Consider the following 23431-nt stretch of genomic DNA (forward strand, 5'->3'; position numbering starts at 1 on the left):
ACTGAGCCCTGGGAACCACCACTCGTGACTGGCCGCCAACTGGATTTGACTCCATTCACCACTGTGCTCTGTGCTCAGCCGTCCAGCCAATTTTTAACCCAGCACAGACTGCACTTGTCCAAGCCGTGAGCAGCCAACTTCTCCAGGAGAATGCTGTGGGAGACAGTAGCAAAGGCTTTACTAAAGTCCAGGTAGACAACATCCACAGCCTTTCCCTCATCCAGTAGGCAGGTCACCCTGTCATAGAAGGAGATCAGGTTGGTCAGGCAGGACATCCCTTTCATGAAGCCATGCTGACTGGGCCTGATCTCCTGGTTGTCCTGCACATGCTTGGTGAGCTCACTCATGATAAACCGCTCCATAACCTTCCCTGGTACCAAGGTCAGGCTGACAGGCCTGTAGTTCCCTGGATCCTCCTTCCGGCCCTTCTTGTAGATGGGCATCACATCAGCAAGCATCCAGTCATCTGGGACCTCCCTTGTGAACCAGGACTGCTGGGAAATGATGGAGAGTAGCTTGGCAAGCTCCTCTGGCAGCTCCCTCAGTGCTCTCGGGTGGATCCCATCCAGCCCCATAGACTTGTGAGTGTCCAGGTGGCGCAGCAGGTTGTAAACTGCTTCCTCCTGGACTATGGGGGGGTTTATTCTGTGACCCGTCCCTGCTTTCCTGCTTCAGGGGCTGAATATGCTGGGGATAACTGGTCTGGCTGTTAAAGACTGAGGCGAAGAAGGCATTTAGTACCTCAGCCTTTTCCTCATCCTCAGTTGCAGTGTTCCCCTCCACATCCAATAGAGGATGCAGATTCTCTTTGATTCTCTTTTTTTTTTGTTAACATATTTGTAAAAACATTTTTTGTTATCTGTTACAGCAGTGGCCAGGTTGAGTTCTAGCTGGTCTTTTGCTTGCCTAATTTTCTCCCTGCGAGACCTAACGAGGTCTCTGTACTCTTCTTGTGTTGCCTGTCCCTTCGTCCAAAAGTGGCAGACTCTCCTTTTTTCCCTGAGTGTCAGCAGAAGCTCCCTGCTCAGCCAGGCCAGTCGTCTTACCCACCAGTTCGTCTTGTGGCACTTGGGGACAGCCTGCTCCTGTGCCTGCAAGACTTCCTTCTTGAAGAAAGCCCAGCCTTCCTGGACTCCTTTGCCCTTTAAGACTGCCTCCCAAGGGACTCTCCCAGCCAGTGCCCTAAACAGGCCAAAGTGTGCCCTCCGGAAGTCCATGGTAGTGGTTCTGCTGACCCTTCTTCTTACTTTGCCCAGAATCGAGAACTCAATCATATCATGGTCACTAAGCCCAAGATGGCCTCTGACTACCACATCACCGACAAGGCCTTCTCTGTTTGTGGACAGGAGGTCAAGTGAGGCACCTCCCCTGGCAGGTTCACTTACCAGCTGTGTGAAGAATTTCTCTTCCACACACTTCAGGAACCTCCTAGACTGCTTTTCTCCACTTGTGTGTTGTATTTCCAGCAGACGTCTGGTGAATTGAAGTCCCCCGCTAGAATAAGGGCAACTGATTGTGATACTTCCTTCAGCTGCTTGTAGAACACTTCATCTACCTCTTCATCCTGCTTGGGTGGTCTATGACAGACCCCGAGCAGGATATCTGCCTTGTTGATCTTCCCCCTCATCCTTACCCATAAGCACTCAACCTTATCATCAAAGTTGCTAAGCTCTACACAATCAAAGCACTCCCTAACATACAGAGCCACCCACCACGTCTCCTTCCTTGCCTATCCCTTCTGAAGAGCTTATAGCCATCCATTGCAGCACTCCAGTCATAAGAGTCATCCCACCATGTCTCTGTGATGGCAACTAAGTCGTAGCTATCCTGCTGCGCAATGGCTTCCAGCTCCTCCTGTTTGTTGCCCATGCTGCGTGCATTGGTGTAGATGCACTTGAGCTGGGCTATTGGTTTCACCACCAACCCTGGCATGCCACCCCTAGGCTCTTCTCTGGTGGGCCTGGCTACATCCTCTTCCCCCTTCGAACGTAGTTTGAAGCCCTCTTGATGAGCCCTGCTGACTCATTTGCAAGAATCCTTTTCCCCCTTTGAGACAGGTGAACTCCAAGCACTGCCAGCAGGCCCGGTGCTGTATAAACCTCCCCATGATCAAAAAACCCAAAATTTCACCGATGGCACTAGCCTCTGAGCCACGTGTTGATCAGAGAAGTTCTCCACAGTGAAAGGCAGTTGCCTCACAACCTTGAGGACTGTGAACTGCTTTTAAAAATATATCTGTCACACCAATCTGTCTTCCCTGTTGCATCTGTGGCCCATTGAACCCCTCCCTGGAGCCGCAGTAATTGGATTCATTGCAGAAAGGCATCCACGCACAGGAAGTTTCTTGTTAATATTACTGCAAGGAATGGGTGGAGTGATTAGAACAAAGATGCAAAATAGCTGCTATCAAGAGCGTGGATCAAAGAGGAGGTGATGAATGCACAGTTTTGGTTGCTATTGCTTTTGAAAGACAACTGAAGGGAAAACAAAGCAAAACACACACACACACACAAATTGCTGTAAGTTAAAGCTATTAGTCTGGATTCTCAGTCCACCAAGTTCAGTCATTCTGCACTGCTTAAAACAATTCCCCATTAAGGAAAATAAATCTTTTTCTTCTCCTCTACAGGAACATAAGTAGCAACTCAAATGCCTCTTCCTTCTTCCTAAAGTTAAACTGAATCTCACTGTGTATCCTGGGTTTTCTCCTCTGTTTTTTAGTTCCTTTTCAAGCATGTGTTTTTTAAGTAAGACCTGTCTTTTTTGTTATCTTTGTAACTCATTCAATAGCATAATATGCTATATTATGCTGATATGTATTATGCCAATTTTTACGGCACAAAAAACAGTAAGCACAGATTTAAAATGAAAGGCAGTAACAATAAATGGTAGGAAGAACGGAAGCTTTTTGCCACTCCAATTTGAATTCATATTCATGTTTCTGAATCCATTGATACTATCCTGAGCAGAGAGGCAATGCCCAAGCACATTCTTGCCATGGTGTGCTTCTGTGAACACTCGGTGTGATTAGATGTGCTTCTTACAGTTTTATTCATCCCTAAAAGGAGCTACCTTCTTTCCACATCTGAAGTATTGCAGAGTGAAACCTAAGCCTCATGTACAGCTACAGCAAAACGCCAGCAAGGACTGGATTTAAAGTTCTAGCAGTATTTGAGTTGCTGTGTTTAAAGGGATGTGAGTGTTCTGGGTCTTCTAAGAGAAAGTAAGCCACGCAGATGTTCTCTCCTTTATTCAGCCTTTCTGTGCAGTGAAGATGCTACTATTTCCTGACATCATGAGGCTGTTGAGGGGCCAGACAGTATAGAAAACCCAAACTGACCAATACAGGTCAATGTGAATGAATGCATGCAGTTTTCTTCCGTGTCAGACAAGGAAAAGCAGAGCACAGAATATTTGCCTTGGACTTCACTGACTGATGTGCAGTATAAATTCTTCACAGACTGTCTACAGTCTTGGGGTAGAAAGCTGAGTGCTGTTGCTATTAAAGCTCTACATGCCACCATCCAGCTGGACAACATACACATATACAACTTAATGGTATACAGCAATAACACTGGGGCTTTTGTTACTTTTGCTTTTAGTTGGTCTTATTTGTCCATCATGGGATAATTTCTGGCTAGATAGCTAGACAGTGAATGCCTGAATAAGAAACTTATAATAGAAACTGGCTCTTCAAATCACTCAGATTTTAAGGGTTGTAAAATCAACTCAGAGCCCATCTTTGGTACATACAAAGTTGGGATGGTTGTTCCCCATCTACATAATCTCACCTTTATTTACACTGAATTTTAATTGTTGTTTTATTACCTAGCCAGTTATTCTACTGTCTTCACAGGAAATCCTTTGTCACACTAGATAACATACTGTTGGCAGCAGCAAGGCTGCTCTGCAAGGAAAGGTGAACGGGGAGTGTAGAGTGACAGCAAGGCAGGCAGGAACAGTGTCCTCCTCACTGACAAGTCATGGTCCCATGGTGCCTGAGCAGGGTGAGCAGGGCAGGTCCGGTGGTGGTCACCTAGCTCAGCCACATGCCAGTGACCAGCAGACACAGGTCTATGGTGATCTGAGGTCCAAGGTCAAGCCAGGGAGTCAACTCAGTGCATCATGGTCTGTGTCCAGCTCAGTGAGGTGCATGGCCATGCAAAGGCATTCTTGCAATGTAGCTCAGACAAAGACTGAACTTTGCCTCCTCACTCCTAACTCCATTTTCAGATCACTTCCAAATAGTTGAAAATCATGTGCCAGAAGAGACCCCATAGATTGCCAGTGGTGCTTTCCCTTTACTCTTCAAAATATTTATTTATGCAAGAGGTACTTATAGCTTACTGTTCAGGCGTATTTGATTTGTTCCTTTGTGAGCAAAATAGGAGACTGCCAAGTAACACCTGCATAGATGAGCGTCAATGGTTGCATGGTTATCCATGTCTCCCCTGGAAGCCATGAACCTGAGCTTTGTGGTAGGAAGTTTATGCTGCCTAACACCACTGAGCAGCAGAGCCTGTTAGCTTAGACTGAGCGGCTGCAGCTGTCAAGCTCTTGAATTTGGTAGGAACCAGTGTTTTGTAGAGCTGTGTAAAGCTCTTATGGGTTTTTTGTTTGTTTTTATCAGTTGCTAAACCTGTATAAATTAAATCTGAAATAGAGATGCTAATTTAATTAAAGAATACTGAACATTTTGTGAACCAGATTAAAAAAAAAACCCACTGAAATATTTGTTTAGGCTTTAACTTTGCCTGTGAATCAACCACAGCTGCTGAAATAACCTGTTTCCTCAGTGTTACGGTTGATGCTAAAATGATTTGAAGGATTGCTAAATGAAGTGAAACTGGAACACTAATCTGCTGAGGCTCAGTGAAGCATTTTAGGTCCATGTTTTCACATGCATCTTACTGAGTCTTTACATGTGGTGAACATTAAACTCTTTGGGGAGGGATGTGGGACAGTCATTTCCAGCTTGCAGGCACTTACATGTTGCATCTACATGTCATGCTCCCATTATAGTGAGTGGAGATCTAGCCAATACAGCTAATGGAGCCTAGAGAGGGATTCAGATGATTAAATGAGATGCCTCTTTCAAAATAAGCCAAATAGCTCTACAGTTTCCAGTGGGATTAAACATAAGTGCCTGGGATATAGAAGCATCTGCACAAGGCTGGCAGATATGACATGGGGCATATGGGAGATCTGTGCCCTTCTGGAGAAGCAGCTGAGGCTTGGACAGGATGCCTTACAGCATCTCAGATGGCAACAGAGCAACCGAACCAAGCTCTTCCATTTAGATGCCTATACGTATCTATCTACAGTCTGGAGCTGAATCCAACCCCTGGGATTTGATTGCTAAGAAATGTGAAATCATTATGCTGGTTTGTCTAAAAAAAGTATCCAGAATCTCCCATAAAAACCATTGTTTTTCTTAACAATGTTTTTGGTTTTGCTTTTTCTGCGTTCTTACAACCAGCAGTAGTACAGAAATGTTATTGTTAGATTCAGAAATCCAAGTATTCAGGCACATGGCTGTACTCCATCGATCGTGAATGGACCGTCAGTATGGAACTGTAGACAAATCTGCAGAAAGAAAATCTTGTACCCTTTCCTTGCATTAGCGAGTGTGTAGATGAGGGGATTTAGCGCTGCAGCTTTTCTGTCTCCATTTTTTAGAATGCTGCGATTGCTCTGGTTTTTGGAGGTCACATGTGGCTACTCACGCTATCGTGACAGTATCCTTTTCACCTGAGTCTTGAGAACGCCTTCTGCTTGAGAAATCTAGTACAACTGAAGTAATAAAGCATGAAGTTAAATTTATTTTTGATGTGACTTTGCAGTTATATATGCAATGAATTTGGTTTGACAACTTCACAGTTCATGTGGCTAATGTCCATATGGACCCACACTGGATTCCTACCAGAGCACAAGTATAGGGATTGTCAGTTGAGTGGTGTAGACATGGACATGAGTCCACCCTCACCTCTGTCGGCGTAAACAGGTACTATTGAGGTAGTTTATCTTCAGCTTCCTTTTGCCTTCCCACATTGCCTTTCTGTGACTGACTCCCAGCCCATGTCTCTTCATTAAAATTGGTCTCATGACCTATTGCTGTCAAATACAGGTCTAATGAGTATAAACATTTAAACCAAAGTTAACTTCTACAGCCAGAATTATGCAGATACATAGGGCAGGCTGGGTGGATTACACTTCACAGCCACACAAAGAGGTGTTATTAAGTCATAGTAAGTAGGAGAGAAATGTGCACCTCAGAGTTGAGCAATACACCTAGTGAATAAACTACAGAATCAAAATAATAAACTATGACTCTCCAAATGCAAGAATAATCAAGCACACGAAACCACAGATAATAAGGCATAAGTGCCTGCTGCATAAAGGCACAGTGCCATTTTTTACATATCTTACAAACTAAATATATTGTACTATGCTAATGGGCTGGGAAAAACAATACATTAACTGTCTCCTGAAATGATTCTGAAATACAAAGAGCCTAAGAACTGTGCTAAATGCAAGTCGTTTTATCCATAAAGTTTTTTTGTAATTAAATGACAGCATTTAAGTGTGTCATTTTTATATTAAGCCTCAGTAGCACCATGGTATATACTATTCTGTTTCAGAAATGGCATTCTTCCAAAATGTGTGATCATCTGAAAGGTTAACTGATCTTTCGTAATTTGATTTGTCAACTCTGCATCTGAGACAGAAAATCAGCTCAGTTTGCGAAAGAACTGTCAAATGTGTTCAAAATTAAACACATACTTATGGAGTCCCCTGAACTGGAATAACACCCTGTGCTCCAGGACTGCACACAGATCCTGGCCATCAAAAAAAGGCAGGCTTGATTATTTAGTGGTTCTTTTTAGTATGTAGCTATTGTCATCATGGTTTATTAGTAATTTTTATTTCTACAGGTCTGGTACGGCCTCTAGTGGCTTAGATATACCTAAACTTCATCCTGGTCCTGGCACCAAAAGCTCTGAGAAGTGCAAAGTGCTGCAGGGCAAGCTGTAGGAAGCAGTGAAGTGACAGGGCCTGCAAAGTCTGGGTGTGTTTGACAGTTCTGTGAGGGAAAACAAGTTTCAGCAAACCCCATCATATATTTCTTGCAAGATTTGTCATGCTTATAACATTGAATAAAAACACCTTTGCTGGCTTAAAGGAAAAATGTTTCAATTTTTTATTTGTTTTAACCTCCATCCCGTGTGTTTTTAAAACAGAAGCTTTTACATATAACATTTTAAAGAGTTTTATTTAAAGACTAAAAGTATGACACAGTAAGTCATTAATTTTTAAAATTAGTTTCCATTTTACAGGTGGTCACATTGTTGTCTTACAATCTGAGCGAAAGCTTTTTCCTTGACTATGGAAGTGTCCTCTTTGACCAGGGCTTTCATCACAACTTTCCCAACATTCAGGTGCACTTTCACTGGCAAAAAGTTCATTTTGAGGCCCTGCAGAATAAATAATGAATATTAGAATCACCAACAGTAGTCCCCTAGAACACAAAAAATCCTTTGTCATTCCAGAAGAAATGGTTTATGCTATCTTATTAAAGAGCTCTTCAGCTTTTTTCCTAAAACATTGTTGTATCATACAATATAATTCAAAGCTTCCTGACCAACAGTGTCAATATTCTTCAGCATTTCTAGAGACTTGACAAGCTGGTTTTGCTTCTGATTTTGAAGAAACATTGTTAATTTTTCCCCATCGCTGTTTTTCACATACATTGAGTGTTTTTGAAGCATCATGGCACAAAGATTAATTTTATTGTGTAAACTTAAATCTGTCCTTTGGAGGGTGGCTTTCATTTAAACATTTGGTAAGTTGGTTGCTGTCATTCCAATCCATATAATCGGCATTTGGTTAAAATTCTGGTAATCAAGACAACAGAGAAGCATAAGTCCTCTCTCTTCCCCCACTTTTCCCAGTCTGTTTCACCCCAGGTTTTAAGAGGATAATAGGCTTATAACCTGTGTCTCCTAAAAGAATCCCAATTTGGAAACTTTTTGAAGGACAGTTTTAAGAACTGAGCGCTGTTTCCATAGTGGTGTCTACTGGATTTTCCATGGCCAAAGAAAATGAGTGAAGGACTGGATTGGAGAAGGACATATTTCTCTCCATGAAGACATCATTTGTCCTCTGGTAGTCTCAGGCTTGAAAAACAAGCAGCTACTTTCTAATATTATTTTATATGTGACAGTTGGCTTTTTCAAAATATAAAACTATTTACCTACGTGGACAGAAAAGACTTAATTCTAAAATTTTCTGTGGTAGGAACGTTTAAATCCAGATACCTGTAAGAAATCTTTCAGAATTAACTCTATGTTGCCTGTGTATGTGTGTAATGACAAACTTGCAATTGGTTATTTGTTCCAAGAGTTTTTAAGCTGGACCATGCATTTATATTTAGAGTAATAGTGTGACTACTTTTCTTCCAGAGCAGAATACATTTTGCAGTGTCTACGTAAAACCAAATTCCTGTAATTGATATACTTGATAAAAGCATTTTCACTTTATTAGTTCCACAAGAAGAGCTCATAATGTCAACTGCAAAATCATATTTATTTTATTGCTGGGAAACAGTAGCTCGTTACTAAGAGGAAAGTACAAACCCCCAATTACACCACACAAAATTCTTGGTCATAACTGATAATACTTTTTCATCACAACTTACCCATTTGCTCATACGAGGAATTACTGAAACAGTGTTTCTACTGTGTTTTTGAAAATCCAGTTTAACTTCTAAAATTTAATTTCTTGGGTGATAGCCCTTTTATTATAGGGCTACCCAATATAGGAAAACCCAATTCTATGTTTTTTTTTTCCTCTGTACGTTTGTTTGTTTGTTTGTTTGTTTGTTTGTTTGTTTGTTTGTTTGTTTGTTTGTTTGTTTGTTTGTTTGTTTGTTTGTTTGTTTGTTTGTTTGTTTGTTTGTTTGTTTGTTTGTTATTACAGACACCTAATGTGCCTCCTTTTTAGAGTTGTTTACCCTGGGTCTGCATAAGAGTGCTGTCTCTTTTAAACTGACAGCACCACTGATTTTTTTCAGCTGTGGTGCTCAGAGTAATATATTTAGGCTAAGGTGAAAGGGGTTCCTGAGCCCATGGGCAGGGGTTGGGAGAGGCCCCAGGGTGGGCAGGCTGGCTGGCTGAGTAAGGTCCAATAGTGTTCTCAGGGCCCTGACACCCACCTCTTCTCTGAACAGTTCTGGCCACCACACCTAATAATGCTTGTTTGAAGTGATTTTTCTTTTTCCAAGTAGGGCTACCATTTTTCTGTGCCATACTGTACATCCTCTAGAGAGGAAAAAAATCTTCATAATGATTTCCTGTAGGAACATTACTTCTATTAAAAATAACATTCATAAATCTGCCTGGCATTTCCGTATTTTTTTCCAGTCTGAAGTTACATCTTAGTACTGCAAATATTACATTGAAGATCCATCCTTTCACTGTGTGTGTTTTCAAGCTTCCATGTCTCATTCACAGAAACTCAAGGACAATCTTCAGATGTAAATTTTTCCAGATTTTTCTCTCAAATCTCCTGAGGCACAGCAAGTAAGCCTTGGAAGATAAGTGGAAGAGTGTCGAAAGCCTCTCAGTTGAGGAAATTCTCCTAGCACGTGACCGTTTCATTGAGAAAGGTTTCAGTGGTATTTCATTGACATCTTGTACTTCCAGGGTCACCTCCTCTGGTTTGCTGATGACTCCTTTAGACAGGTGATCAAGATTACGTAGAAAAATGGGTTAGTGCAAAACAATCAAAGATTTAATGGAAACCCCGAAGTTTAACTTAAGCACATACAATGTTCCTTTTTTTTTTACTTAAATAAAATCAACCCCAGTTATCTTAAACATTTTCTTTGCAAATCTCTACAGGAATTTAACTGGGGTGTATGGCATGTGAACAAGAGTCTATGCAGCAGCATGAAGCACCGGAAGTAAATGGGACAGCAGGGAATGATGCATGTGCAGCAAGTCACAGATTAAGACCAACCATGAAGTGCAAGAAAGAATACAGGTAAGAATGGGGAATTGGCAGGATTTGGGTGTAGGCCCAAATGTACTAAGTCCACGCCATACAGAAAGTCCCATAGCACAGATCTGGAGCAACAGTAGTATGATACAACTCAACTTGACCCTGAGGTTTTGTCAAGAGAAAATACAAAGGATACCAAAGACTGTGCACCATTGTCACCACTCAGGATGAACACAGAAAAAATGATAAGGGCTTGATTGTCAGGGCATGGCAAGGGCTGACTGCTTGCTAAGAGCCAGGAGCTAGGTATGATAACACAGCCCCTGAGCGAGGGAGCAGGGCACATTCATGGGTGGCAGCCAGGGTCAACCAAGAGTCCAGCTCATCAGACAGGTTTGTGGTGATGAGGCAGTCCAAAGTCAAACTGGGAAATCAATTCTCTGTTCAGGGTTAGGGTCAGGATTGGGATCGGGATCAGGATCAGTATGAGGATCAGGCCTGATGACCATAACCAGGGTCAGATACAGCTGTTGATGACTGGGCAGGTCCACAGTGATGAAGCAGGTCCCAGGTCAAGCCAGGAACTCAGTCTGCAGCTCAGAGTCCCAATCAGTGGGGTCTATGGCCAAGGACAAGCAGAGCTGTGGCTGAGCTGGGGACCAACATGACAGATGACCCAGGGAGCAGCTGAAATGGGGCTCCTGGGCCCAAGGGCGGGGTGTAGGGGGAGGCCGCAGGTAAGGCTGGTCAGGGCCATTAAGGCCTATGAGTGCCCTCAGGGCCCAGACCTTTATACTTGGTGACCCTTTGCCTCGTTGTCACCATAAACAACCCTGCCCAGACACATATATGTTTGTGCTTATGAGAGGGAAAGCCTCAGTAAGCATGAGAGTGAAATCTATGTGAGAATGACTGCTACTGGAATCAGTCTTGTTTAAAATTAAAAATTGCCCCCTTCTTCTATGTGGTCTTGGATGGAGCCTTGTTACATTTATTGCTACAGCCACACTCTCTTCATTTCTCCAAATTGCAAGTAAACAACCGTGCTTGAATCTTTTGTTAGCTTGTAAAAGCAAATTTTTCTTCTCCCTCTCTCAAGCGTTTTATTACTCAGAAGGATCCCTGGTTTTGCAACAGTTTTAGGGATAGTACTATTACAAGACAACTGAAGTAGTCTTGCACATTGTAAACAAATAAAATTTAACATGTTAACATTTCTTCATGAATATAAGGGAAACTTTTACAAACCACTGTCCATTTCTCAGGCAAGCCCCTCAGGGTGAGAGGACAGCAGAATAAACTGAAGGGCAGCTTCTGGCCCTTTGCAGGCTCCCAGACCCCCAGCATTAGGCTGAGAGGCTCTCTGGCGTTTTACCTTCTCCTGTGGGACACAGGACAGGCTGCTTTTGACTTTCTGTTTTTCCTTTCCTGGTATATGGATCTTTTGGCTAATGATCAAATAAATAATTAAAAAGCATCAGAAACATATAGACATAATTAACAGTATTCCTCATGATAGCAGCAAAAAATGTTTTAGAAATAGGATGGGATTTTTCTATATAACTTTTCTCATTGAGGATTTATGTCTGTAGTGACTCACAGACCACTGCTGCTGTTCTGCTATGAGAGATCAGCCTGTAGGCAAAACATAGACCAGGTGAGCAAAGACAGCATGTTCAAACACAACACTTATACCTGCACATTTACTTACAAAAAGGTTAATCTCACTACAGTGCTGCAACAGCAGAAATTCGACACAGGAGGGTTTTTGTTTGTATTGCAGGTGGACAGACAGAAATGCTTAAAATGGCAGCTGAGCCCTTGGATGGTCTGATTGTGTTAGACTGGGACCTTGTTTTGCATGTCAAGTTAATGTACTGTAATTGTGGGAAAGATGTAGCACCCCCCAGAAGCACATCCTTTGGGGTGGAAGAGCACCTCCTGCAAATAGTTTTTCACCAGGTACTTCTGGAAAAAAAACATTTGTTTCAAGAGTTAAACCTTCAGTATCCTTATTAATCTTAACAGCAAATAAACCCCTAGAGAAAACTATTGCATTCCAGGCTGCACCTGGGAGGAGAGATCCCGCTGGGGCATATTTAATGGAGATTTTTCCAGCCCTTCCTGAAATTAGGAATGTAACGCATTTTAAAGGGAAAACAAACATTTCTATGATCACAGGATTCCCTGATGTCAGAGAGGAGGGAAAACATCTTCAGTGATACACTCAACACATGTATGGCAAAAGCGGAGCTAATTAGGAGACACTCCCTCTTTCCCTTGGCTTTCCAGAATTCCAAACCCTCATCAGAGACAGTAATTATTTTGGGAGCCTTTCACTGTTCCCCTTATCAATGTGTTTACTTCCTTCTCATGACATTGCATAAATGCTTGTAATTTTCTCTTCTTGATGTGGCACAGTAACTCTGCAGCCTGATTTTGTTTTTAATTCTGTGTGCTGATGAAGTGCTAAAACTGACTCAGCAAATAATTTCTGACGATGCAGACCTTCCCCGTAGGGAGGGGTTAAGAATCGGTGCACGTAAAGATAGCGTAATATAAATCTGCAGGTTGATTAAACCTAATTACTTTGAGAGATATGTGCTTCTGACAGAGACCACCCTTATACCACCCAGTGTAAAACAACTCTGCATGTTTGTAGTTTTCCCTGTGATGTTCTGCCAACCCGTGTTCTGCACGGTTCAAGGCTCTGAGCCAAGGCCATTACGATTGACCACAGCTGTATTATGAGGGGTCAAAACACACATCAAACAGAGCTTAAATCCAGCATCTTAAACACCCGGCCCACCAAGCATCTTTCAGCTACTTTTTGATTTTTCTAAATGTCAGTTTTTCACTGTAATGAATTAGCAAATAAAGCATCAACAGACTTGTCATAGAACTCTTTCCCTGATCCCTCACCAACGCCATATTGCCAAGGACAAAACGTATGACAGGACTAAGCACACACTCCTTTCCAATTAAGGCTTTTTTAAAAAATGTTTTTGTTTTTTTTTCATTTTACAACCTCTATCATAGAGCACATTTTGCATGCCGCATTTTCCATGCTGCACCAAAAGCTCATTTTTTGGGTTGTATTACATGAAGCGTGATTTTATTTCAACTCTTGTGCAACCTCTTTACCTTTCCACCGGCCGGGGAAGGCCCGAAGCCCCGCACGCGCTCCCTGGCGGCCGGGCCGGGCCGGGCCGAGCCGAGCCGAGTCCAGCCGAGCCGAGCCGAGCCGATCCGATCCGATCCGATCCTAGCTAAGCCGGGCTGGGCCAGGCCCGCCCCCGGCGTCGCGGCCTGCTGACGCGCTCTGCCTGAGCCCAGCCCCGCCCCGGCGGCAGTGCGCATCTCAAGCGGAGCGGCGGGGACGGCATGGGCCGGGCAGGCAGCCATGGCGGCGCCGGCGGCGGTCAGGAGCCGACGGCGATGGACCCGGTGCGCAGCTTCGAGCGCTGGAAAAAGAAATACACGCGGCGGACGAAGAGGCTGCGGCTGCAGCGCAAGGAGCGGAAGCGGCCCGAGTGGCAGGTGGAGCGGGAGGGCATCGCCCGCCTGGTGCAGCGCTACCCCGAGGTGCGGCAGGGGCGGGCGGCCGGCCGGTGCTGAAGGGACAGGACGGGCCGGGCGGGGAGTGAGGGGCTTCGCGGGACGGGGAGGGGACGAGAGGGCACCCGCCGGGTGGTCATGGCGGGGCGGGAAGCGGCCCCTCTCGTGTGGTGTGTGTGGGGTGGGGCTGGGGGAGGAGGGGGCGGGCTGTGGGGCGGGGGTGGGGAGTACCCCTCGTTGGCAGAGCTGTTCCTCTGGCTGTTGGCGGTGCCTTGGAGGTAACAGGTTTGTTGGGTGACACTGCTCAGAGGCAGGCAGAAGGGCTTTCACCCCCATGAGGCAGGGATGCTTTTCCCTTCCCTTCCTCCTCCAGGCAGAGGAGAGGGCAGTAACCACAGTCCCGGCGGTTCTGGTGGAGGTGACTGCGGGCGGGCTGTGGAGCCAGGGGTAATGAGACCCTCAGGAGGGGACCGAGTGGTTGAGAGAGCCGTGAGGAGGAGGAGGGTGGAACAGGTGGTGGGAATGGTTGTAACCAGTGGCACTTGGCCCTTCTGAGCAGGCAGCATGGCTGTCTCGCTGTTGGAGGTGGGACACGTTTGTCTCCATAGAAGGTGCCCTACAGGCAAACATCGGCTAAAAGAGTACGTTGTTTAACCTCAAGTCGGGAAATAAGTATTTGAATATTTAAGCCAGGGTCGGTGGTGTTGATTTTGTCACCCAGATTCCCTTGAATTCCTCCGGGAGATGGCCAGCTTTTAAGCCATACTGATAAGCGGAAAGTACCGTAATTGTGAATAACGGGTAGATGTGCTCCGCCTGCAGCGTTGCTCTATCTCCTGCCAACTTTTGCAGAATTTGCAGCTACTGCTGAGGAGGAGCACGGCGCTGCTTTCTTGGTTACGTGGCACTCAGCACAGCTGATAGTAGAGACTTTCTGGCGGTTGTAATTTGAGCAGAAAGTAATGATGAGGTATAGGAGAAACATCTCTGTTACTGAGAAGCAAAATGACAGGTCCTTTGGTTAAGTTTCAGCAAGTTAGTATTCTGAGGCTTCATGCAGTCATTGGCTTTACTGGTTTGAAGGCAAATGGTGTGCTTCCAAAGACGGTCAAATTACTGTTTTGAATCACAGATTATTTCTCAGGGGGAAAATGGACTTATCCTTCATTGTTTTTATGACAAAAATTAAAGATGGTAACTATATAAATGATGAATGTATTTTGTTGTGGGTAAATTTTGAGTTAACTTGTTTTGGCAATATGTTTCTACTCACTGTAGAAATAGAGGATTTAGATGCTGAGTGTGAAAACAGACTACTCAAATTGTTAGAAGCTTGTATTTTTCTGAATGGGATGACCACTGGTAGGTATATGTCTTTCATTGTGGACTGAAAAACCTCCTACATAACAAGCAGTTCAACAGTACTGTAGTTACAACCTAGATTTAGATGGTTGCCTCTGTATGGTCTCTAGAGGGTGTGTGTCTGAGCAACAGAGAGAAACTGAGTTAAAGCAACTTGGCAAAGGCTGTGTACAGAGTTTGTGAACTCTCTGCACACATCCCAGGGTGTTGGTCTTATTGTTTATATACCAAATTGCATTATATATCCAACAGATTGCTTTGTATTTAGGTGTATTTGAACACAGACAGGGAGATGCATAATGAAATTAATGTTGCATGTTGTCAGGACCTAATAGTTTCTACATTTGATAATAGCTTGCATTTACTTGATAATGCTGTATGCAAATTAGGCTGCTGTGTTACCTTAGGGCTCTCTGGCAATATCTAGCTATCCTTTCTTCTCTGTCTCTTGTTTTGGAGTCCCATCACAGGTTATTTAATACTCTGAGCAGTAATATCATTGACAAAGTGGTTGAGTTTAGGGGATAGTGTTTCTTCTAATGTAGTAGACACATGTTTGCAGAAGCTTAAGTAGAATGTTGCTCTTGTGTACTGAAATTATATGTGTATGGTGTGGCCATATTGAGAGGCAGGAGCAGGATCACTAGAATCATCAACTGGAGGAAATGCTGGCTTTTTGGAGTGGATTACAGCCTCTTCATCTGCCAGACTGAATGGCCAAATGTGACCCCCATTCATCTGTCATTTGCCCTTAGTTGATCTGGATTCATTTGACGAAGATTATGACAATGAAAAAAAAACCACCCTAATTCTTTAGACGGAGGCAGCAAGAACGCTTGAAGTAAAAGATTTATCTCGGGCATTTGGTCTCAGCGATGTAGTGGCAGAAATACTTTGAAAAACGATCTCTGGGAAGCCAGCATCTCCTCCACATGATGCTGCCTTTGCCTCTTTGTTCTCCCCATACACAGTGTATATATTCTCCAAACAGTTTTGCCATATTTATGCTGTATGCATGTATTAAATCCCTACTTGCATCCCTATCTGTTGCATTAGTTCTTATAGGGAGAAATTGCTTTGCTGTCTGTCATACCACTCTACAGAAGTGCATCCTTGGCAGATAGTGGGGTATGACTGTGTTGCTCACAGATGTGTGTAAGCAGGAGAGAGATTTAAAAAGAACACACAGAAGCAATGAGTTAATGAAACTACATTCTCTAATGGAATGATGTAACCCCTGCGTTTCCATAGTGAGGTCAGTATTCCTTTTTTATCCTCATAAATTTTAGGGTGGTGTATCTGGATTGTGGTGGGTAGATGTGTAATTCTCAGACTTTTTGGTTTGAGTAGTCCTCATTCTGATTTTCTGCAGTGGTCTGGTCCTCTACTCCTAGCCTTAGATGTTTTCCATAGTATTTAATGGCAGTCACTTTTGCCTGAAACACATCCTATACATTTGATACTTGCATTTAATTTCCACTTATTCTACATAGATTTCTGTTTATACTGGCTTTATAGTCACCTCTGTCAAGTACTTCCATAGATACTAGCATTTATTTGCCCTATATATGGCTGTGTGAATATGTATCAATGCTTCTGTGCATGTCTGCACATCCATCTGTTTCTGGGACATGGATGATAATTCTGCATCTCTGTGGAGCTTGGGGCAGCACGGCAGCATAGGTAAGGAGTGGGTGGTGGGAGGTTGTGCTTGTGTGCATATGTAGAGAGGTTGAAGAAGAGAGGCTGGTAGTACTCAGGCATGAAGACAGGGCAAACAGATGTTTGTATTAGGATAGTTTTGGGGACTCCTGTTCTCAACTCTTCTGGGGTTTTGCTGTCATCTTGCGCCAGGAGTCTCCTGCCTGTGAGCATACAGGTGGATGTCTATCTAGCTACCTGTCTTCAGTCCTTCATATCTCCTTTTCTGGTCCCTGATAAGGTTTTCCATTTTATCTCCTGCATTTTTTTCCCTATTACCCTGGACCTGGTTATAGTGAGGGTGGGGATTATGAAGAATTGCCACGTACTTGAATCGTCAGGGGTCTCCAGTGAGTAATGCATAGATTCGTTCTTAGGGACAAGGGAATTATAAAGCTCTTTGGTAAGCTCCTCTCTGTGAGGAGCACTGGATGGGGTCTCTGACACGCAGGCTGTGCATGGGTTAGGACTTTATGTGCCTTTGTCATCTTGCATGTGGCATGGTAGTATGGCTGTTGGATGTCCCCCCTCCTAGAAAATATTGTCTATAATTTCCAGTGTGAGAATGACTGCAATGGATAACCAAGACAAAATTAAACAATAATTAAGAGATAACCAAGATACTTTGTTACTGGAAATTTTTTTTTTGGGGGGGTGGGGGGTGAGGGATGGGATTTGTTGACATGTGATGGCAAATGTGTGGCAGTGTAAATGGAAAGCGTGACATTTAGTTTCAGTGTGTCCAAATCTTCGGACCGTTTTCTGTGCTGTGTGTTCATAGGCGATCAGTTATCTGTTGATCCAATGATTTTGTTGCCTAACTGTAAGGCTGTTGATGAACGTTGTCTTCGACATCCAGTTGTGCTCATGAAAAGCATTAACAGCTAACTGATGTGCTGGGGAGCTGTTTGTGTAAACTCCTTCTAGCCTGCTGTATGTCAGATAAGTCAAGTTAGATGAGAATACCATTTGAAGTGTTTGAAATGAGCTGGCTGCTCTCACCTAGAGCAGATTAGAGAGAGCTCACAAGCACAGATTCCCAGCAGATTAGAGGAGGTAATAATTTCTGACAGTGAAACAAACCGAGTAGAAGTTGGTATTGTTTTCCACTGGTATGTGTAGATATGGAATAGATCTATCAGAAGATCTACCTCTAACACCAGTCCTTCTTACTCTGGCCATTTGGACTTTATTTTTAAATAAACCTGTACCTTTGGAGTTTAAGAGTACTGCAACAGATCATGTTCCTGTGCTCCTGGAAGTTTGTAGGGCAGAGAAATAATGTAGCAGGCTTTGTGACATGGCCTTCCCTAACATTCCTGTGCCTTGCTCTTTTAGTACTGTTCTCACTTTTTTCCTCCTTGGGCGTATTTAAAAGAGCTAGGCTTATGCATGTAATGATTTTAAAATCGATATAGGGGTGTTTAAGGTAGAAGAGCAGAACACTATTTGTCTCCTTTGTGATTAATACATCAGTTCTTACTGGGTCATCTAGAGTTAAAAAGTTGACCACTGAAATATGTAAAGCAGCCTTAATTATTTAGAACAGTTTCACACTGCTTCAACAGCCCATTTCATGTGTCACAAATCTGTTAAAATCTATGTCTCTAGTTGCACATAATGAATTGCTTGAAATCTTTTTTGATGTTAGGAAGATAGTTTTAGCTCCTATAGGCATGCTGTTTTCCTGTGTGGGCAGTCTCTTCATTGAAATTAAGCTGAACCTGTATACATCACTGAGTTGTGATCTTTTAGCATAATAAGGCTGGGAATGAGCCCAATATGCAATATTGCATGTGATACATAATATCTTCAAAATTATCAACTGAACTTGGAAATATTTGCCAGAAATTCCAATTTGTGAAAGTCAAGAAAATACTTTTTAATGGTCATTTCTGATAGGTGTCGTCTGGTCCCGTGTCGTCATCGTCATCTGTCCCCCCCGCCCCCCCAAATGTACTAGCATAAAATACGTGCTTCTCAGCACAAGTGGGTTTTATAAGAATAATTCACCTTTAAGATTTCTAAGTAATGTTTGGCAAAAGTTTAATTGTTCTGGTAGGACACAGTGAAAGTTTGAAATCTACCTTGCTTTGTCTTGAAATATGTCAAAAATGGGTTTTAGTAAGGGTGTTACTACCTTTTAGCTAGAGATCGAATTCTTGCATTAAATTACTTTTCTTGATTTTACTAGAGACAACTAGGCTGAAAAGAGTAGTGTTGTGATCTAGGTGCTTTAAACAGGTATAAACCCTTAGTAAAAAAATAGTTTCCTATAATAGGCAGAGCCTGCAGAATGCTGGTACTTTCAAGGAGATATAAAGCTGATCTGACAGCTCGGGAGCTCTTCATTTGAGGCCTTCTCTGGAATTTTTACCACAGGTTTCAGGACTGTTGGAGGACCATTTTGCTTGGTCCCTGCTTTGGGAGGTTTCTATTCAGCAGTGTGTTAGAGATAAGTGATACGTATTAGAAATGCACAAGTTGTGTAAGCTCTGAGTTTGACATTTGGAATTCTCAGTTTATGGATGCTAGTCAGTATCAGTTCAAAGCTGTGTAGTCTACTTTGCTCTTCATCTGCTCAGGCTTTACAGATACAGTGGTCATTTTATATATTTTTTTCTTGAGTTCTGTGGGTTTTTTTCTGTCCTGCTGCTGTTAATTATTGTGAACTTTGCCAGTGGAAGCTGCCCACATCTTTTGATGATCTTCTATCAGCTTGAACAGACTTGAAGGTATTAAAATATTCTTAAGATGTCTACTTGACATCTCAGCATTTTTGTAAATCATTCAGCCAACTCATGGCCTCACATACATGCTCTTGGGGGTTTTGTGTGTGCATGCGTGTGTGCAATTAACAGCTCAAGGATGCTGTAGAGGTGGATGCAGCAATGTAAATTAAGGTGTCAGGACAATGAACTACTTTTTTTAGTATGATTTATACCCTGTAGGACAGCTCTAAAAAATTAAGTATACCAAGTGGCTGGTGAATCTGGTGAGCTTCAGGACATAGATGGACTTTTCTTGTCCCAGTCGGTTAGATGAAGATTGCTGCAGTTCTGGGTCCCCAAGTGCAGCCTGCAGCGAGGGTGAGCGTATATTCCTGGTCAGTACACATGTGTGTGCACTCATGGACTCATGTCCAGCCACAGAAGAACACAGAGCAGTGCCTTTATCAGCACCTCCACAGACAGACAGATGCACACACACATGTGTGCTTGCACACACGTGAACAGCATGGGTGGCATACACTGTTCCTCTCTGTCTGATCAGGATTAACGTCCACTAGCGAAATACGTACCCACACATGGAAAATGGCTCCCTCCAGTAGCTGGCATTAGCTACTCATTCTGCCCCAGAGCTGGCCTCAGGCCCTGTTTTCTGGAGATACTGTATGTATGTGAAATGCTTAGCATGAGGTTTAATTGCAAGTTATACCTGGGGCTTGTGGCACGCTGTGTTGTAGAAAATTTAGACCTTGCTTGCATAATGCAGTATCTTTTTAAAATGTGATTTTTCAAAAATATTCCTTTTTTTTTTCTGACTAGTACTGCATCTGGTCTTGGACCCCCTAATAAGAAAAAGACATCAGTAAAGTGGATCCAGTTCAGTGGAGGGCCATTGAAATGGTGGCACTGGAACACTGGCCCTGTGAGAAGAGGCTGGGGAAGATGGGCTTGTCAGTCTGTAGCAGAGATGGCTTTGGGGTTGGGATGGGGGCCTTACAGAAGCCCCCAGTGACCTTCGGGAGATCATTGAGGAGATGGTGCGGGGTGGAAGAATGAGAGACAATGGGTGTAAGTTGGCAGAAGAGAGGCTTCTCTTCTGAAAGCTTTTTTCCCATGGGGACAGTCAGCCAGAGACACAGGTTGCCCGGAGAGGCTGTCTGGTCTCTGTCCTTGAACGATTTTGAGACTGGACTAGATGAAGCCCTGAGCAGCCTGATCTGACCTCAGAGACAACCTGCTGTGAGCTGGAGGTTGGACCAGAGGCCTCCTGAGGTCCCTTTCAGCCTGAATTGTTCTGTGATTTCATGATGATCTGAGCTTTAAATTGCACTATTAGCCTGCATGATTAAAGTATATCTTATTACTTACTGAATGGTTTGTGGCAGAAGAGTGGTTTGGCTTAGGTAAAACTAGTAGAGATTGCCTGACCAGCTAACTTGGATCAGGTCATACTGAAATACTATGTATTTATCTTAACAGCAACTTAAAAAATGCTACTTAATTCCTCTGTTACACTTAGATTCTAAGCACTGATTAAACTTATTTTATTTCAGATAAATGCAAGTGAAATTCAAAGATTTTCAGATTTTCCATTGTCAAAGAAAACCCTAAAAGGTGAGTACAAAAGTTTACTTTGGAAAGTGATTTAAGTAAAAATGAATGTATTATTTATCTGCATCTGAATATTTTTTTGCTTTAAACTAAGTTTTAGACAGGTATTGCCATGTACAGTGTTTTCTAAATGGAGGAATACAGCTCTGGGCAAGACAAAAATAAAGATTTTTTTTTTTTCTTTTTTTTTTTCTTTGTCCTTCCCCTCCCACACTCTCTTCTCTTCCCACACTGCGAATACTAGGATTGCAGGAAGCTCAGTATCGTGTGGTAACGGAGATACAGAGGCAAACCATAGGTTTGGCCTTACAAGGTAAAGATGTGCTTGGAGCTGCAAAGACTGGATCAGGCAAAACCTTGGCTTTTATTGTCCCAGTAAGTAATTTACATCCTTCCATTTGTACTTAAACCAAGTTATCCAGGAAGTATTGGATGTGAAATGGCTTAGGTTAATAGATCATGGGAGAAAAGTTATAATTCAGCTGATCTAAATGTTCGAAGAAGGCCAAGACACTAATTTAATAAAGCTGCTTGAGGTTCTGAGAGAAGTATATTTTTGGCCCTTGGAATATTCTGACACTTAGAAATTCCATTTTGATCCTTGCATTAGTAGACTCTGTGGGATTTAGGAAGTGCTTTGTTTTTCTCTCAGGAATCTGTTTTCCTGGTGCAACTCTGGTTATCCAATTCTTTTAAAATTTAAAAACCAAGTGTATGGAGTAGAATGGTGGAATTTCTTCAGTTCCCTAGACTTTTTTTAGATAAGTAGTTTTCACCCCTTTAAAATTTTAGGATTTGGACCTTAAATAGCGATCTTAAGCTTACTGATTGTGGACTTCCATTTTCTTGGTGTCTTTTGTGGACTCCTTAGAAATCACTTCCAGGTGCAAGCAGGAAAACAGGATGAAAACCCCTGTCATGGATAATGCATTTTTGACTGTTTTACTCCAAACACCATGCTCTACATTTAATTTCTTCAAGTTGAAAGCATAATTGAGACGTTTGCTTAAAGTGCTCATATAAGTGGATACAAACCCCATGATGTTATGATTACATAAAGGGAAGAAGAAATGTAATTTTGATTATGGAGGGTTTTTTGGTTTAAACTTTACTTGCATTTTTGTGAGCATAAATTTCTTTGGAGGCTATTCTGTTAGTAACCGTGGGAACAGTAGTAGGTGTTTTGAATACCCTCTCTAGTTGAGATGATTTATGCTGTATGCTGGGGTTTTTTTATTTATTTATTTTTTATTAGTAAAGAATAAAAAAAAGTGGGTGGCTTCAAAAGATGGTCTTGTGAACTTGAGGAAACAAAAGTGAGGTTGCTCAGTTAATCTAGGAGTAAAAGTACTTTGTTTTACAGACCTTATTTTAAAACAGGTTTAGGGGAGAACAGGGATAAGAGAGGAGCTGGAGAGATGAAGAGTGGAAAAAAATTAATTGTACAAGAGTGCTTAACAGCCTTCAGTATTTCAGAATGCATCAGGTATACGTACCTAGGAAGCCTCTGTGTTAGGATTAGCTGACTGAGTGTTGCTGCAGCGTGAATTCATACGAAGAGGAATAATGCTGGCCTGAGGTTTATGGCAACTTCAGTTGGAATGCTCTGTATGTAGCATGTGTGGATAGTACTGCTTCAAGTCTACAACCAGAACTAAAGCTGCAATAATTGACATTCTTCTGGTTGCTCATTCTGTTTCTGGTTCCCACAAAACCCTGTGATCAGGGAATCTTCTTGTGTTTTTCTACACCTGATTTCTATTCTCATATAAATGATTAAGGCTTAATTTCCAGAATTTAGCAGAGTAGCATTAATTGTGCTATAAAATGTTTACCATTTACCCTCCATTACTCTCTGTCACAAATTGGTACTGGGGAACTTTGCAACAGCAAGTACCATTACCAGCAGTTGGAATTGATATATAATCGAACTATGTGAAATGTGTGCTGATGTTTTTTCAAGTCATTATTTTGACTAGTGTGGCTTTATCTTTTTTTATGAAGCTTTTTGCTACAAATTTGTTGCTGTTACATATTTTCCTTTCTGAGATTTTTATAATGAGAATATGGTAATTTTTTTCAGGCTTTGGAACTCCTGTATCGCCATCAGTGGACTTCAGCTGATGGACTGGGAGTTTTGATAATATCACCTACCCGGGAACTGGCATATCAAACCTTCAAGGTTCTGCGTAAAGTGGGAAGGAATCATGAGTTCTCAGCTGGCCTTGTCATTGGAGGAAAGGTGTGCCTTCTCTTGGAGTTTGCTGTATGGAAGTATAATTGAGTGCTATATTAAGTGCTAGTTTAGGAAGGAAACCATGGAAATGAAAAGTGAGGGAAGAGAGCAGTTAATGGGAACCTATCAATGACTCACTTGTTTTCCTGTCTGTGTACTCTGTGTCTTTTAAAGCTTTTGCTTATTAGCAGCGTTTCCAGGTTACATTACTGGACGGACCTTCCTGCCAAGC

The 23431-nt window shown here is 42.6% G+C and overlaps 2 protein-coding genes and 1 long non-coding RNA gene across 3 annotated transcripts in view; 2 read left to right on the top strand and 1 right to left on the bottom strand.

The window, feature by feature from the left end:
- The window catches only part of ATM (ATM serine/threonine kinase), a 579279-nt gene that overhangs the window by 192003 nt on the left and 363845 nt on the right, over window positions 1–23431 (top strand). The window lies entirely within an intron of this gene.
- Window positions 1–23431, top strand: part of DDX10 (DEAD-box helicase 10) — a 217593-nt gene that overhangs the window by 6028 nt on the left and 188134 nt on the right. Inside the window, exons 2-6 of the mRNA XM_075082470.1 lie at window positions 9903–10044; window positions 11786–13587; window positions 20906–20966; window positions 21208–21338; window positions 23047–23205. Coding sequence (XP_074938571.1) covers window positions 13387–13587; window positions 20906–20966; window positions 21208–21338; window positions 23047–23205 — 552 coding nt within the window. The 5' untranslated portion in view covers window positions 9903–10044; window positions 11786–13386. The remainder of the gene's footprint in view (window positions 1–9902; window positions 10045–11785; window positions 13588–20905; window positions 20967–21207; window positions 21339–23046; window positions 23206–23431) is intronic.
- LOC142052426 (uncharacterized) lies at window positions 7246–13308 on the bottom strand. The gene is made up of 3 exons (XR_012658832.1): window positions 13147–13308; window positions 9215–9733; window positions 7246–7475 (listed from the first exon to the last, which is right to left on the bottom strand). It is a non-coding gene; the product is annotated as an uncharacterized LOC142052426 (long non-coding RNA).

This window comes from Phalacrocorax aristotelis, chromosome 1, assembly GCF_949628215.1.
Source record: "Phalacrocorax aristotelis chromosome 1, bGulAri2.1, whole genome shotgun sequence".
NCBI lineage: Eukaryota > Metazoa > Chordata > Aves > Suliformes > Phalacrocoracidae > Phalacrocorax > Phalacrocorax aristotelis.